Source organism: Pelodiscus sinensis, chromosome 8 (assembly GCF_052426305.1).
Source record: "Pelodiscus sinensis isolate ZL-2025 chromosome 8, ASM5242630v1, whole genome shotgun sequence".
Classification (NCBI taxonomy): Eukaryota; Metazoa; Chordata; order Testudines; family Trionychidae; genus Pelodiscus; species Pelodiscus sinensis.
In genome coordinates, this window is record NC_143059.1 from 70,224,301 (window position 1) to 70,242,182 (window position 17,882).

A 17,882-nucleotide genomic window follows, 5' to 3' on the forward strand; every position below is an offset into this window, starting at 1 on the left:
TAATTAAAAGATAGGGTTTCATCTTATACCCCAGCGCCCCTCCGCCACCTTTGCTCCCGGTGTCCCTGGTCTGCTGGAGATGGTCCCCAGCAGACCAGAGGCACCGGGAGCAAAGCCACAGCAGCTTTGAAAGCCTCGGGGGAAGCCGGCGGGGGGGCATCCCAGGCGCGCCTGGGCTGCTCCCCCGCCGGAGCCCCTCCGCGGCTTTCAAAGCCTCGGGGGAAGCCGGCGGGGGCGCATCCCAGGCGCGCCTGGGCTGCTCCCCCGCCGGAGCCCCTCCGCGGCTTTCAAAGCCTCGGGGGAAGCCGGCGGGGGCGCATCCCAGGCGCGCCTGGGCTGCTCCCCCGCCGGAGCCCCTCCGCGGCTTTCAAAGCCTCGGGGGAAGCCGGCGGGGGCGCATCCCAGGCGCGCCTGGGCTGCTCCCCCGCCGGAGCCCCTCCGCGGCTTTCAAAGCCTCGGGGGAAGCCGGCGGGGGCGCATCCCAGGCGCGCCTGGGCTGCTCCCCCGCCGGAGCCCCTCCGCGGCTTTAGCCCCCTCCGCATCCCAGGCGCGCCTGGGATGCGCCCCCGCCGGCTTCCCCCGAGGCTTTGAAAGCCGCAGAGGGGCTCCGGCGGGGGAGCAGCCCAGGCGCGCCTGGGATGCGCCCCCGCCGGCTTCCCCCGAGGCTTTGAAAGCCGCGGAGGGGCTCCGGCGGGGGAGCAGCCCAGGCGCGCCTGGGATGCGCCCCCGCCGGCTTCCCCCGAGGCTTTGAAAGCCGCGGAGGGGCTCCGGCGGGGGAGCAGCACAGGCGCGCCTGGGATGCGCCCCCGCCGGCTTCCCCCGAGGCTTTGAAAGCCGCGGAGGGGCTCCGGCGGGGGAGCAGCCCAGGCGCGCCTGGGATGCGCCCCCGCCGGCTTCCCCCGAGGCTTTGAAAGCCGCGGAGGGGCTCCGGCGGGGGAGCAGCCCAGGCGCGCCTGGGATGCCCCCCCGCCGGCTTCCCCCGAGGCTTTGAAAGCCGCGGAGGGGCTCCGGCGGGGGAGCAGCCCAGGCGCGCCTGGGATGCCCCCCCGCCGGCTTCCCCCGAGGCTTTGAAAGCCGCGGAGGGGCTCCGGCGGGGGAGCAGCCCAGGCGCGCCTGGGATGCCCCCCCGCCGGCTTCCCCCGAGGCTTTGAAAGCCGCGGAGGGGCTCCGGCGGGGGAGCAGCCCAGGCAGGCCTGGGATGCCCCCCCGCCGGCTTCCCCCGAGGCTTTCAAAGCCGCGGAGGGGCTCCGGCGGGGGAGCAGCCCAGGCGCGCCTGGGATGTATACCCGGCGTACAAGACGACCCCCGATTTTTGGGGGATGGTTTTTAACATCAGAGGTCGTCTTGTACGCCGGAATATACGGTAGATAACACCTGTTAGGCCTGGTCTAAATAATACTTAGCCCTGCCAGTAGTGCCGGATACTTGACTAAATGACCTCTGGAAGTTCCTTCTAGTCCTAGGATTCTGATTAGCCTTGCCCCCAATAATAAGATGACTTGTGACCCCACAGCAGAGAAAAACAATCATTTGGGCAAAGCATTCCCATCATTTTGTGTGCTTAGGCAGAATGATGTATCTGTGCAAACTAGGTCAGTTCATGAAGTCGTGTTCCTCAGCTCATCACTAAATATCAGGGGACAACATCTAAGCATGCCAGCAGACTAAGGTGTTAGTTGGTATTTTCCGGAGAATTTTAGAAATTTAACGACATAGCCCTTCTGTTTGTGAAGAAATCCTTCTCAATGTGGAAGTGATGTAGGCCGACCTTGTAGGGTCTGCAGACAGCTGCGTTCATCTCAAGTGGATGCTAAACTTTGAGGCTTAATGACAAATAAAATGTCAACATTACTAAATTATCATTTAAATGATACACTTTATCCAGCTGGTTTCATTTGAAATCAAATATTACTGAATAAAGATGCAAATCCTGAAGGCTGTGTCAAATATTTGATTTTTTTATTCAAAAATTATGTTGAAAAAAGGATTACTTCCACTTCAGCAAAATATTTTGGACCAAATGCATTCCTGCTTTTCTTATTGACTTTAGTGCAGTTGTTACAGAAGTTAGATATTTGACCCAGTGTTTCTAGCAGGCTAACTATAATGTCACCTTCAGAACTATCTACAATATGCATCTGATGTGCTAGCTAAACTGTGCTGCCATGCTTATTAGAATCATTAAACTAAGTATTACCTCATAAATGTGAATATATGCATCAATTGCTTGACATGTGTAGCTCAAAATATGATACCCAGTATCTACTAGGTTTATGACAATTGGCTACATTAGGAAAGTTCCTCTAACTTTCCTATTTTAAGATTGTTGCTTTCGTCTAAGTTGACTAAAGTGTGCATTTAGTAGTTCTGTTAGATAAATCTCTTGACTTTGTAATGCATATAACTTAAATTACTGTTCACAAGAGAGCCTGTATGTTTTAAATAGGTATATCTTTCAAAAAATATTAACCACAATTTTTGGAATATATATTAAACTGAACACTTTAAAATACTTCTTTACCAAATTACTGGCATGCTTCATTAAATAATAATTAAATGTCTATAATATTATCAGAAGGAATAATATTCTAGTCCCATTAACCAGTTTTAATCAGTGGAGATTATCTTTTATTTAATTCAAAGGTCTTATGTAGTTGTTCTCGGGGATATTGGACCAAAACTGCATTATGCAATATGTGAACATGAGAAAGGCTACTTAAATCTTGTAGTGCACCATCCATCTGATAGGCATTAAGAGGCTTAGTCCAGTCACATGAATGCACACACTGCAAATGCTACACCATAGTTGTCTTACCACCAAATGGTAATTAGACCGTTCCTCTTGCACAGGAGCAAAAGCTGATTGACTTTGTTTGTGGCTTTAAAAATTTCCACTAGTTTACATAATAAAGATTAGGAATTTATTAAGGGATAAAGACTGCTTTGTCTCTTAATATTGCTTTCAATCAGCAATGGCACAAACATTTCTGAAAAAAAATATCTACAAACCTTGCTTTTCTTGCTCCAAATCCTGATTTCCCTCCTCCCATACCACACATTCTTGTTTCCAAAACTGATGACATGTTCTGCTATATCCTGATGAGCTGCAAAGTCTCAAGATAAAACAGCTTGTAATGTGATACGCTATTGTAGCTAGGTTATTTTTAAATTATGTTTGACTTGCTGATCTTAATAATAAAAACAACTAGTTCAGGTTTTGCTGTAACCATGATCCTGTAGGTGACCTTATTCTTCACATCCACAATTTTTAAAAATCCCCAATTTCTCAGAAAATTTATTTCCAAAACTAGAACATTTTGGCACAAAGATAAATACTAAAGGCTATTAGTTTTACAGCCAGATATACTTTAATCATAAGATGAAAAGAGATGCAGTGTGGCAGAAACAAATTTAGATGGTAGCACAAAGAGGAAATAATGACACTAAATAATGCAAAGGTGAAGGTGAAAATCTTAGTTAGAATCAGGCAACAGTTGGGGATTTTTTTTGGTGAAAAATGACTTCACAAAGGTGGCATTTTAGGGTTGCACATTTAATGACACGTTACACATACAGAATCATAATTTTACATGCAGCATGTTTCACAGGTTACTTGAGTTTTCTAAACAGCTGTTCTGCAATTATTCATTCCTAAAGACAAAGATATCATAACATTGTAGAATAAAAATTGGCTTTATGTAGCATTTTTAAGGTATCCCCAAATGCTTCCATAATAATGATACTAATCGTGCAATTGTTTCGGCAACACATAGCAGCTGTTGTGTGTTCAACAATAGCTCATGCAAACTCTTAAACCCTATTATCTGCTTTTTGAAAAACAGATAACTCACAAACTGGGGGGTTTTTTTTGCCTGCTTTCTTGAATTACGTAGCGTCGTTGATTTGCAGGTTGAAGGGATTTTAATTTAATATTTCACCTATTGTATATTGCAGTGCAGAGCACCGCAAAATTAATACATTAAAGTGAAAAGAGATTAATAGGATCATCTAGTCTGGGCATCTGCTCAAGACAAGCCCATAGAATTTCAGCCAATAATTTCTGCAGCTTCTGATTGAGCTATAGCATATTGTATCTTTTGTAATTAATTGAGGCAGCTTGTGGTGAGACTGTGCAAAATAAAATTTCAGCACCATTTAGAATGGTGTTTGCAAAGCTGAAGTACAGTTAAACCAAACCATATTTCAAACCTGCTTATCAAAAGGATGTTCATTTACCTGTTTCTAAGTTTGTGAAGCAATAAAAGGGAGACCAGAATGTCATGCATATATATCTACAACAACAGTGTGACCAGCAGGGCTGTCAGCAGGCTTTGCTGGGCCATGTACAATATGGGATGGTGGCCTTGCCTCCGCCTCCCCTGCCTCCAGAAGAGGAGAGGCCTTGAGCAGAAGAGGCACTACTGGGGCAGCCAGCCCTCAACACCATCCCATCCCCAGCCAGCCCTCAGTGCCACCCAGGCTCCACCATGTGAGGCTTCAGTGGCTATTTAAGGAGCCTGGGGCTCTGGTTGCCACAGTAGCAGCAGCCTGGAACCGTGGGCCTTTTTAAATTGCCAGGCCCCAGGGCAACTGCCCCCTGTGGCCTGGCCCCTGCTCTCCCCCCGTTTGTGGCCCTGGTGACCAGCCAGTCCTCCTCCAGATAATTGGAAAGTACTTCATAGCTTTTTGTTTAACAGTGTTATGCTTGTAAGAAGCACATGGGATCTTTACAGGGGAAAAGGCAATACACCATGTTTATTAAGAACTAGCAGGTGAGGTCCGTTGTTGACCGGGCAAAGTCATTTTGTGTAAATTACACTTATAGGAAAGTTCAAGAAATTAAATTACTATAATAGAAATTGTTATTAATGTGCTTGCAAAAGGGAATCATAGAACACTAGAACTGGAAGGGACCTTGAGATGTAATTGTGTCCAGTCCACTGCCCTCACAGAAGGACCCAGTACTGTCTAGACCATCCCTGATAGATGTCTATCTAACCGGCTCTTAAATATCTCCAGAGATGTAGATTCCACAACCTCCTTAGGCGACTTATTCCAGTGTTTAACCACCCTGACAGTTAGGAAGTTTTTCCTAATGTCCAACCTAAACCTCCCTTGCTCCATTGCTTCTTATCCTATCCTCAGAGGCCAAAGAGAACAATTTTTCTCCCTCCTCCTTGTGACACCCTTTCAAATACCTGAAAACCACTATCATGTCCCCTCTCGGTCTTCTCCTTTCCAAACTAAACAAGCCCAATTTTTTCAATCTTCCATCATAGGTCATGTTCTTAGACCTTTAATGCTTGTCGCTCTTCTCTGGACCTTCTCCAATTTCTCCACATCTTTCTTGAAATGTGGTACCCAGGCCTGGACACAATACTCCAACTGAGGCTTTCTCAGTGCATAGTAGAGCAGAAGAATGACTTCTTGTGTCTTGCTCACAACACTCCTGTTAATGCATCCCAGAATTGTGTTTGCTTTTTTTGCAACAGCGTCACTCTGTTGACTTCTATTTAGCTTGTGATCCACTATGAGCCCTAGATCCCTTTCTGCAGTACTCCTTCCTAGACAGTCACTTCCCATTATCTATGTGTGAAACTGATTGTTCCTTCCTAATTGGAGTACTTTGCATTTGTCCTTATTAAACTTCATCCTATTTACCTCAGATCATTTCTCTAGCTTGTCCAGATCATTTTGAATTATGACCCTATCCTCCAATGCAGTTGCAACTCCTCCCAGCTTGCTATCATCTGCTAACTTAATAAGCGTACTCTCTATAGCAATATCTAAATCATTGATGAAGATATTGAACAGAACTGGTCCCAAAACAGACTCCTGCAGATTGGCAGAGGCCCTGGAAGTTTTTCGCCTTCCTCTGTAGCGTGGGGTACAGATCACAGCTGGAGGATTCTCTGCATCTTGGGGTCTTCAAAGTATTTGAAGGCTTCAATATCTGAGATATAGGTGAGAGTATTATTCTAGGAGGGGGTGGGTGAGATTCTGTGGCCTGCACTGTGCAGGGGGTCAGACTAGATGATCATAATGGTCCCTTCTGACCTTAAAGTCTACGAGTCTATGAGAACTCCACTTGTTATGCCCGTTCAGCAGGATTGTGAACCATTAATAACTACTCTCTGAGAATGGTTATCCAGCCAGTTATGCACCCACCTTATAGTAGCCCCATCTAAGTTGTATTTGCCTAATTTATTGATGAGAATATCATGCGAGTCCGTATCAAATGCCTTACCAAATTCTAGGTATATCCTGTCTGCCGCTTCTCCCTTATCCACAAGATTGGTTTGACATGATTTGTTCTTTACAAATCCATGCTGGCTGTTACCTATCACCTTATTATCTTCCAGGTGTTTGTAGATGAATTCCTTAATTACTTGCTCCATTATCTTCCCTGGCACAAAAATTAAACTGACTGGTCTGTAGTTTCCTGGATTGTTCTTATTTCCCTTTTTATAGATGGGCACTAGATTTGCCCTTTTCCAATCTTCTGGAATTTCTCCCGTCTTCCATGATTTTCCAAAGATGATAGCTAAAGGCTCAGATACCTCCTCTATCAGCTCCTTGAGTATTCTTGGATGCATTTTATCAGGCCCTGGTGACTTGCAGACATCTAACTTTTCTAAGTAATTTTTAACTTTGTTCTTTTTTAATTTTATCTTCTAAACCTACCCAATACCCACTAGTATTCACTGTGTTAGGCATTCCTTCATCATCAGACTTCTTGGTGAAGACCGATACAAAGAAGTCATTAAGCACTTCTGCCATTTCCAAATTTCCTGTTACTGTTTCTTCCTCCTCATGGAGCAATGGACCTACCCCGTCCTTGGTCGTCTTCTTGCTTCTAATATATTTATAGAAATTCTTCTAGTTTCCCTTCATGTCTGTAGCTAGTTTGAGCTTCCTTTGTGCCTTTGCCTTTTTTAATCTTGCCCCTGCATACCTGTAGGCTATGTCTACACTCGCAGCTTCTTATGCGAGTAATATGCAAATGAGGCTAAGCGTGGAATATCTCTGAGCCTCATTTGCATACCTAATGAGCCACCATTTTTTTCAGAAGAGGCTCTTACGCAAGAAGGAGCGTCTACACTGCCCCTTCTTGTGCAAGAAAAACTCTCTTGCGCAATGCCGTTACACCTATTACTTGACAGTACAGGCAGTCCCCGACTTACGCGGATCCGACTTACGTTGGATCCGCACTTACGAACGGGGCTTTCTTGCCCCGGAAGTTGGGGCGAGAAAGCCCCGTTCGTAAGCTGCTCCGGTGCCCCTGGTCTGCTGGAGACCGTCTCCAGCAGACCAGGGGCACCAGGCGGGTTCCCGCGCTTCTGAGGCTTTGCCAGAGCAAAGCCTCAGAGGCGCGGGGAACCGCCGCTTCTGCCGCTTCAATCTGGGTGCCTGTGGTCTGCTGGGGACGGTCCCCAGCAGACCACAGGCTCCCGGACTGAAGCCGCAGCCGCGGCGGGGTCCCTCGCCTCTGAGGCTTTGCCAGAGCAGACCAGGCTTTTGTTTTGGACTCTGGGGCAGAGCAGCTGGGGCACTGCCGATTGGTCCTGCAGCGCCCGCTCTGGGCACTACTGGACCAACCCGGCAGCACCCCAGCTGCTCTGCCCCAGGTCCTGATTCAGCCGCTGCTGGTCAGTTTCAGCAGCGGCTGAATCAGGACGCCTGGGGCAGAGCAGATGGGGTGCTGCTGGATTGGTCCAGTAGCACCGAGGAACGGCGCTACTGGAGCAACCCAGCAGCACCCCAGCTGCTCTGCCCCAGGCGTCCCCAAGTCAGCTTCTGCTGAAACTGACCAGCGCTGACTACAGGAAGCCCTAGGCAGAGTTGCTCTGCCCCGGGCTTCCTGGAATCAGCTGCTGATCAGTTTCAGCAGCAGCTGACTTGGGGACGCCTGGGGTTCTTAAGTTGATTCTGTGTGTAAGTCAGAACTGGCGGTCAGTTTCAGCAGTGTCTGAATCTGGACGCCAGTTCCGACTTACATACAGATTCAACTTAAGAACAAACCTACAGTCCCTATCTTGTACGTAACCCGGGGACTGCCTGTATTGGTATATTCTCAATGTGCTTATGATGAATGACAAGAATAAATCAAAACAGACTATTATGGAAGCCCACAATACTAGATGAATGGAAGTCACAGTGGGTGGGTGAGGGGGTATAAAAACATAAGGACATACTGGGTCAGACCAAAGGACTCCCACAGAATGCTGCTGAGGACCTTGGAACACTATTGCTAAAGCACACATACCACTCCACGAGGGATTTCCTCAAACTTGTAAGCTTTTTGTTTCTACAGCATGCTTTGTCTGAGTGTGTGTGTGTCATAAGGAGGTTTAAAGGTCTTCCGGTGCTCACTGGAGGTCCATTTGTACCTCTCCCCAGTGATGCCCTGAATATGAGGCACTGCTGAGCCAGCGAGAGGTCTGAAGTTTCTAGAATTAACAGTATTGGCAACCTCAAATGTTCAAAATAAGGTGTCAGGTTCCCCAAAATCATGAGATTATGTACAAATAATAGATTTGGTGTACTTTATTTTTTGTTTGCTTTTAAGCCTTCACTGGAATCACATTTTGAAGCTTTCTCCATAGTCACAAGGGCTAGAAACTTACTAATTCTTTAAGAATGAAGGCTGAGATCATCACATATCCACTTGACTCCGTGAGCTGGGTCTTTAAAGGGAACAATTATCATGAGACTCATGAAAAAATCATGAGCATTGGCAACACCCTTTCTTCAAAGTCTCATAGGCCAGAGGGCAGACCATTGTATTAATATGGGCCACACCTTTGGGCATTCAGCTCAAAGTAGAGTAGTGCATATTATATCATTCTCACTGCTGGGTGGGAAAGAAAGAACAGATGAGGCAGTTGCTGCTTCCCATCATGCAAACTGTGTACGGGCTCTGAATTTCAAAGTGCCAGTCCAGCCTATCTACCTTTTGGAAATGTCTGGAAATTTTAAAAATATATTAAATGCTATTGAAGTCCCAAATACAGTAAACTTCCGATAATCTGGCACCTTTAGGACCCAGGGGGTGCCGGATTATCAGATATGCCGGACTATCAGAAGGGGGAGCTTTGAGGAGTATGGAGTGGGGTGGGAGGGGATGCCAACCCCAGACCCCTCATAGCCCCCCCTTACGATAGTCTGGCTCTGCCCCAGGCGTCCCTGATTCAGCTGCTGCTGGTCAGTTTCAGCAGCAGCTGAATCGGGGATGCCTGTAATAGAGCAGCTGGGGTAGCCGAGGGGCAGCGCTACGAGACCAACCCGGCAGCACCCCAGGTACTCTGCTCCCGGCTTCCCCGATTCAGCTGCTGGTCAGTTTCAGCAGCAGCTGAATGGGGGAAGCCTGTCCGGCTGCCCCAGCACTTCCGGGTTCCTGATGGTGCCGGACCATCAGGAGTCCCGGAGCATTGGATGCCGGACTAATGGAGTTTTACTGTACTTCATTATTTCCCGGATGGGGAAAGGCCATTGATGGGAAAGGCCTTCATTAATTATCCCAGGGATTCATGTGTGCCAGTAATGACTTTCTTCTTCTGCTCCACCACACCATGTATGAATCTATGCAGTAAAATGTAGTCAGACCTGTTTTTTGCCTAGCTCTTCCCTTGTTGCTTTCAGGTCTACAAGTGTCATCTTGGGTTTGGCTCTGAGAAATGTCTTCTGTTGTAAAACTGACAGCTGTTGGAACTCAACATGTGGACTGTATCTGATAACTCTTGTTTGGGAGATACTGACCTATACAACGGGAAGAACTTCCCGAGAGAACCAAAATCATGTGCTCATCTCAGGTTACTTTCCAGAGAATAAGTGCCCCTAAAATAGCATCATGACACAGACATGATATTTTAACCCTTCTTCCTTCTGTGTGGGAGCGGGTTACACAGAACTGCTTCCCTTCACTCTAAGCTGGTTAGACCCCTGCAGCTATGCCTGCTTAAACTCCTGTCATGCCTGCTTGACTTAGGAAGCTATCAGGCCAGATATTAACCCAACCAGTAGCTGCTTGGCTGGCACATGGTCTTTTTCCAGTCCTGTACCCACTTCACTTCTGCTTCTGAACCAACCTTGCTCTTTCCTTCTCTGACTCCAGGTCTGATGCTGGGCTCCAATTCCTTGTTTTGGCTCTGTCTTGATCCTGATTTGTGGCATTCAAATTGTGACTGCTGTTCTTATCTCTTACTCTGACCTCTGAGCCTGACTTCTGCTCTGACCATCAGATCTGACTACTTATGACCTGGTCTCCTGACACATGGGCTGCTCTAGCCTTGGTTAGTTACAGAATGAAGGTTTATTAACATTTAATTTTACAGAGGACTTTATCATGTGCTATGCCCCTTCACAGTTTCAAAACATCCTTCTTAAGAGCAAGACCCAACTCAAAAAGTGATTCTCAAGGTGGACTGAAAAGAAACAAACAATTGGCCCTCAGAAATGGTGACTATACTGCTCTAGTGTGATGATGCGAACAAATGTGCAACAGATTAAGTGGAAAGGGGAGACTGATAGTAATAATTTTGCCATTTCCAAAGGATTGCTAGGTTACTCTACAAAACACACTCAACCCACATCCTTTCTTTGTAAAGCTTAAAATCTAGAGTTTGTTTAGACACAATGAGAAGTGATGAACATTGCTCCAGAGAGGAACAGAGAGGGGTGAGGTCACTAGAATTAAATTAATAAGATCATACGCTGAATTGCTTCATGTATTCAGCTTGATAAAGCTTGATCTAAACATCAAGTACAGGCAGTCCCCGGGTTACGTACAAGATAGGGACTGTAGGTTTGTTCTTAAGTTGAATCTGTATGTAAGTCGGAACTGGCGTCCAGATTCAGCCGCTGCTGAAACTGACCGCCAGTTCCGACTTACATACAGAATCAGCTTAAGAACCCCAAGCTCCCCAAGTCAGCTGCTGCTGAAACTGATCAGCAGCTGATTCCAGGAAGCCCGGGGCAGAGCAACTCTGCCTCAGGCTTCCTGTAGTCAGCGCTGGTCAGTTTCAGCAGCAGCTGACTTGGGGACGCCTGTGGCAGAGCAGCTGGGGTGCTGCCGGGTTGGTCCAGTAGCGCCCAGAGCGGCGCTGCGGGACCAACCGGCAGCGCTCCAGCTGCTCTTCCACAGGCGACTGGAGAAAAGCCTAGCCTGCTGGAAAAGCCTAGCCCCCCCCCCAGCAGACCAGGAAGACGCGGGCGGCGGACCAAGACGCACCGCGGTCTCGCCGCCCGGGTCCTCCGCGGCTTTGCTCCCCGTCTCCCTGGTCTGCTGGAGACCAGCAGACCAGGGAGACGGGGAGCAAAGCCCCTGAGGATGCCGGCAGCGGGACAACCGCGGCGCGTCTGGGCTGCCCCGCGGCTTTGCAAAGCCGCGGAGGGGCTCAGGCAGCGGAGCAGCCCAGGGCGCCTGGGCTGCCCCCCTGCCGGCTTCCCCCGAGGCTTTGCAAAGCCGCAGACCAGGCAGACGCGGAGCAGCTTTTCTTGCCGGGAGTACACGGGCGGCGGGACTGCGAGGTCCCGCAGTCCGTGTTTGTAACTGCGGATCTGACATAAGTCGGATCCGCGTAAGTCGGGGACTGCCTGTAGTTCATTCTTTCTCAGCTGGCAATGTGGGGCCCTTTGGGCATCGCAAGGAGGTTTCAGGGGATCCACCAAGCCGTATGACTTGCTGGGGCCCAGGGCAGAAAGCCAAAGCTCCAACATGTGGGACTGAAGTCTCGGTCCCTGAGCTATGGTTGGGTTGAAACAGCGGCAGTTGCTCTACTTGCTCCTCCTTAAAGCTGTCCCTGGCTTTTATAAGCAGAAGGACAGTTGTGGCATAGGTGGGCTGTTGAGTTTTTATAGCATGTTGAGAGGGGGAAGGGCCTCAGAAAGAAAAAGGTTGATGTAACTCACACTTTTGTAGGTTTCAGGGGGAGACACAAACTTTGTGGAGGGATTTCAATGAGGAGAGGATGGTTGGATAGATTTTGGAAGGGCCTTCCATGTGTAAGGGGCAGCATGGAAGAAAGAGTTGACTGTAGGAGGAGGAGGAAATAAAAATAAATCCAGGCACAGTGAACTGATATTAATTTTGCATGAACAAAAGGGAATGGCTGCACTGAGGAACTTAGCAATAAACAAATCTTTACCCTTTTATCAATCCGCATGAATGAGTGTTGCACTTCAAATTGGGGAGGCTGCAGGACAGTGGTATCCTTCTTTTGTTAGAATTGTTTTCTACAGCTTCTTTCATTCTTTGGAGCAACCTTGAGTACTTTATAGGAACAAGTTAAATGCCAGAAAAGGGGAAGTTAACAAAAATGCATGTCAGGGCTCAAAATTCCTACTGTATGTCCCAGGGCAGGTATTTTTGGGCAAACCACCTATTTTCTGAAATTATCTGCCTGTCTAAATTAGCTAAGATATGGTGAGAGAAGAGAACCAGGAGTAAGCAAAGGGAAGGAGAGGTAACCAGTATGACGTATTTAAGGTTGGGTGGCCTAGGATCATAGAATACTAGAACTGGAAGAGACCTCGAGAGACCAAGTCCAGTCGCCTGGCCTCTTAGCAGGACCAATCACCATCTAGAGGAAGAGGACGCTGCTCTTATTTGCTTCCAATAAAATAAGCTAATTTTTCAGTAAAATATTTAAGTATATGAATTGGGGGGATACTTATTTTTTGAAGGGGAAAAAACTGTAAACAAAAAGACAAATGGAAAAGTAAAAAAGGTAGAAAGGAGGCTTGTGGTACTCCTACTGTATTTAGTGAGATATATTTTGGACACCTTTCTGTCACTGTATTTATGCAAGAAAATCCCTTCAATTTGTCACCAATTTGAAGGCATTGATTGCAAAATATTATTGCTGCTATTATTGGTTACTTCAAGTAAGCTAGCACAGCACATACTTTACTTGTGTTTTTTTGCTGCAGTGTCAAGAAAATCTCACAATCCATTTTTGAGGACTATATGTAATAGCATCTTTTCATCTTTGTAGATAAAGATCATCAGCAATCCCTAGCCTGTCGTTGTTAATGGGAATTGATCACTTGGTTTCTGAATGCAGTCCCAGCCAGCGAAGTATGAAGCAGAGATGCCTTCTCTTTTATGGGGGTTGGATCCTGTTTTTTGTGCATTTGCAAGACTCTACATTAAGGATATAAAGGAAATGAAAGAATCTAAGCAGGTTCCAGGTATGTGCATATGCCTGATTTCTGTGGTATGTATAGAAATGTAATGGGTTTACTTACTGGTGGGAGTGATTGTAGAACAGTATCAGCTTCACAAAGTTGCAGTCTGTTATATAGAACTGTCTGTCCGAAGATCTCTACCACAGATTTTGAATGTTGATGAATGAGTTCTCAATCACTCCAGTGAGGGAAGGAGATCAGTATTGTCTCCATCCAGTCAAAGAACTGGTATTAATTTATATAGAATTGTAGTGGCAGCACTGAAAATGGAATTTAGGAGACCAGATGCTTTCTCCATTGTTCTAACTGGTATGAAACAGTCTCTCTGAAATTGAGAGTTGTTGACAGAGCAGAAAGGGTTCACTAACTTTCTGTCTGTGTGTGTGTTACTGGCATCTAAGTAATTGTAAAAAAAATAAAAGTGGTGGATTTTTTGTTATGCTCTCTCATTCTCAAGCCATTTAAAAATGCTTGGGGGATTTTCAGCCTTTTCATTACTGCCTTCATATTGCAAAGTGGTCACTTTTTAAAAACATTTTAAAACAGTAAGAGTAGTGCTTTTTTGTCAGGGCACATTCATGGGAATTGAGGGGGAAAGCTTTGCTTGTTTGGTTTCTAAATATGAATGGATATTTCATGTACTTGGAAAGCCTTGCTCTTCATTCTAGTTTCTGTACTGATTCTTATGACACACCTTTTGTTTCCTAACCATTGTTTGAAATGTGTATGTTTTTCTGTCTGTTTCCTGCTGAGCTCCAGCCAATATCACCCACGTATATACATTTTGTAAGGCAGTACAGAGCTAACATTGGATTGCTGTCATCATTAGACAAACCTAAACAGGCTACAGCGTGTTCCATACAGTGGTGAGGGTATGTACCCCAAACCACGCTGGGCCAGACTTAAAATGGTTTTTAGGAGTAAGGGTGGTGCGGGGGACAAGGAAAGAAAAAACCCATAGGGAAACCTAGAGATAATCATAAAAATCAGATAGTCAAGTAGGCTTATCTACAAGAAAGACTAGGTGCATCTATTTATCCCCTTGAGTAAAAGAGAGTCCTTGGCTTGCTTTACCCTTGAAGAACTACTCTTAATTTTTGTTAATATATTAACTTTTCCTTGACAATAGGAAGGGTGCCAAGAACTGGCTTTGTTATGCTCTCCTTAAATCTAGTGTTGTGTCCTTAGAGACAATATGACGTGTACAAGACCCAGCATATTTACTTCTGTGGAAATAGATATGATGGATGTTTTTCAAAGAGCCTATTGACCAAATACAGGAAGTCCCCAACTTACAAATGGGTTGTGTTCCAAAAGTTCATTTGTATGTTCGTCGTTCGGAACTCTGAATGCACTTTCCCAGTGTAATAAATTATACATTCCCAAGCTAACCCACATATGCCTACTTAACCCATAATGCAGCTGAAATACTGCATATTTGCCATGAAAAAAGTCGAAATAGTTTTTTATTTATCCTTGAATGCTGGTGCTTGAGGAAAGGCAAGTTTAATTAGAGGAGAATGAGGAGGAAGGTGGAGATCCTGAAAGGGATTTCTAGGCACCCCTGGCCACCAGCCCCCCACAGGCTCGGAGCTAGCTCCTGTGGCCAGTCCCATTTCCTTGTCTCCTGCCCCCCTATTGGCTGCACCCAGTCTCTGATCAACAGGAGGTGGCAAGCGGTACGGGCCTGTGCCAGAAGACTCTGGAGGAGCAGGATGTGGACATGCTGCTGGAGAGAAATGTCGGTTTCCCCTTCAACGTGCCACTTCTCTCCAGCCGCTGGCTATGCAATTACCGGCTGTTCCTCCGGAGTCATCTGGCCAGCACTTGCACTGCTTGTCACTATCACTGACTCTTGCTTGCTCCCCTGAGGCAAGGACCATCCCTACCCAGAATATGCAGCTGTGTAGGGCATCAGAAAATTTGGGGCATCAGTGGGACTTAATGTCCACCCATCTCATCCTATCCCTGTTCTGTGGCTTTGCTTTCTCCAGAGAGGATCTAGTTAACATAAAAGTGAAAAAGCCTGCAAGAGCTATTAGCAGAACTGAACCTGTGAAAGAGCCATTCATGTGGTAATGAAACCATTTAACAGGCATTTGCCAACCCCTTATATATACTGTCAGTTTCTGAATCGACTGTGTTAGTCAACAGGACCTTAGTTTGATATTTGCTTTAAAATTATTTCATTAGTGTGCTCCTGAATATTCTAAAATCACATCTCTAAACAATCATCATCCCACCGCAAAGACTGCCATTGGCCATGGGGCACTAGCTTAATAGTACTGTGTAGAGCCCCATAAATCCTAAGGATGTTCCTGCTTCAGGCTGCTGAGCTTTTGTTTGTATGTGCGGATGTTCATAAGTCGGATATTTGTAACTTGGGGAGTGCCTCTATAGAGATTGTTAACTTTGTGTTTTAAAATGGTCTATTTGTATTATATACTCTAGGCCTAAATCTGAGAAAATGGCCCCATTGTGATAGGTCAGGGGTGGCCAACCCATTCCAGACGAAGAAAAAGAAAGGAGCCCCCCCAAAAAAATGGTAGAGCAAAAAACAAACAAACAAAAAACCGTCCCTTTAAAAAGGCTTTGGATCCAACAGCTTTTTGGCCTCAGCAGGCTCCCATCCGCAGCCACCATTTTTTGATCCACCATTTTGGATCTGGATGGCTCCCCTGCCCCAGAGAGCACAGGAGGCGGGGGCGGCTTCATGAGCCGCACTGACAGGGGGAGAAGAACCGCACGCGGCTCACGATAGGTGCTATGCATGCATCAATTAAAAGAATTTCCTTGCCCCCAAAGAGTTGACAGACTGCCATTTTTAAGTACTTACACAATAATACGGAGACTATCTCTGTTCTATGTGTTGTACTGCACATAGCATAATGGGGTCATGGTCCATGACTGGGGCTCCTACGTGCTTCTCCAGAACAATTAATAATAGCACACAACAGAAGAATAACAAATTCTGTGAACACCAACAAACATATTTTCTCTGTTCTTATAAAGTCCTAGACAACTACAGCAATTCTCTCTCTCCCAGATATGCTCTTACATGTCTCATTTGCATGCCATGAGATTTTATTTGCGAGAGATTCCTCATCTGCCACAATTTTTATCATTAATCTTCTAAATAAGATGCTCATAAGGCTGTATCCTCTGCTATGTTAAGATACCAGCCTTTTAAAATTGGGGCATGCATGTTTTCCACATTTCTTGTGGATTTGTCTCTGTGCACAGCCAAGCTCACTGCAGTCCTTTTGTATGCATGTGTTTATATAAACAGACTTTATGATCCCATATAAAAATGAAAAGTCACGGAACACAATTAATGCTAACTCTCTTCCCTGTCTCTTTGGGAAGTGTACATGTGCAAAACACACTCGTGCCAGGTACCTTCCACATCATCTTTTTCACCCACATCAAATGCCATCAGAATAGAATATACACAAATTAGTGTTTGGGGAAGGCTGGTGGGGGAACAGGGTAGGCAACATATAAATTTGTATAAAACCCTTCTCTGCTAATGGGTTTGGTAAAGATCAGATGCTGTAAAGTATATAATTGTTGATAAACTGGTTATTAATGGCAATTGGGAATGACTTAAGACGGGGCAAAGAGCAATGGGAGGAAATTAAAAAGTAAATGTAGGCTGAATCCAAGGGAAAACACATTTGATTGTGGAACAAACTCCCTAGGGAATGACCAGAAGCCCCATCACTCAAATTTATTTATGTCAGAATTGTACAGATCACTAACGAATATACTGCATGGAATGAGCCTACACTGGCCCCTAGGAATATGGGCTAAATTATCTAATACGTCTTTTTTCCAGATCTAACTGCTAGAATCACGTGGTCATAGTGGACCACAAGTTGAATATGAGTCAACAGTGTGATGCTGTTGCAAAAAAAGCAAATATGATTCTAGGTTGTATCAACAGGTGTGTTGTAAGCAAAACTCGTGAAGTCATTCTGCCGCTCTACTCTGCACTAGTTAGGCCTCAGCTGGAGTACTGTGTCCAGTTCTGGGCGCCACATTTCAAGAAAGATGTGGAGAAATTGGAAAGGGTACAGAGAAGAGCGACAAGAATGATTAAAGGTTTAGAGAACATGACCTATGAAGCCAGGCTTCATGAACTGGGCTTGTTTAGTTTGGAAAAAAGAAGATTAAGGGGGAACATGATAGCGGTTTTCAAATATCTGAAAGGGTGTCACAAGGAGGAAGGAGAAAATTTGTTCCTCTTGGTTTCTAAGGACAGGACAAGGAGTAATGGGCTTAAAGTGCAGCAGGGGAGGTTTAGATTGGACATTAGGAAAAAATTCCTAACGGTCAGGGTGGTCAAATATTGGAATAAATTGCCAAGGGAGGTGGTGGAATCTCCCTCTCTGGAGATATTTAAGAACAGGTTAGATAGACATCTGTCAGGGATGGTGTAGACGGAGCTTGGTCCTGCCTTGAGGGTGGGGGGCTGGACTCGATGACCTCTCGAGGTCCCTTCCAGTCCTATTATTCTATGATTCTATGAACAATGACTAATCCCTTAGAACAACACTGGGGAAAAAATGTAAATCCAGACAGCTTCTTTCCTGTTGTATACGGTGACATGAAGGCTGAAAACCATGCAGATAAAAGCAGCAATTTTGATGCCCCAGAGGCCTTGAAATGAGAGTGGGTGTCAAAGGCAACAA

General features: G+C 45.9%; 1 protein-coding gene across 2 annotated transcripts in view; it reads left to right on the plus strand.

Moving 5' to 3' along the window:
• Window positions 1-17,882, plus strand: part of STN1 (STN1 subunit of CST complex) — a 74,316-nt gene that overhangs the window by 7,980 nt on the left and 48,454 nt on the right. For both annotated transcript variants that reach the window (XM_075935532.2, XM_075935534.2), the window contains one exon: window positions 12,996-13,191. In XM_075935532.2, the coding sequence (XP_075791647.2) occupies window positions 13,059-13,191 (133 nt within the window). In that variant the 5' untranslated portion in view covers window positions 12,996-13,058. The remainder of the gene's footprint in view (window positions 1-12,995; window positions 13,192-17,882) is intronic.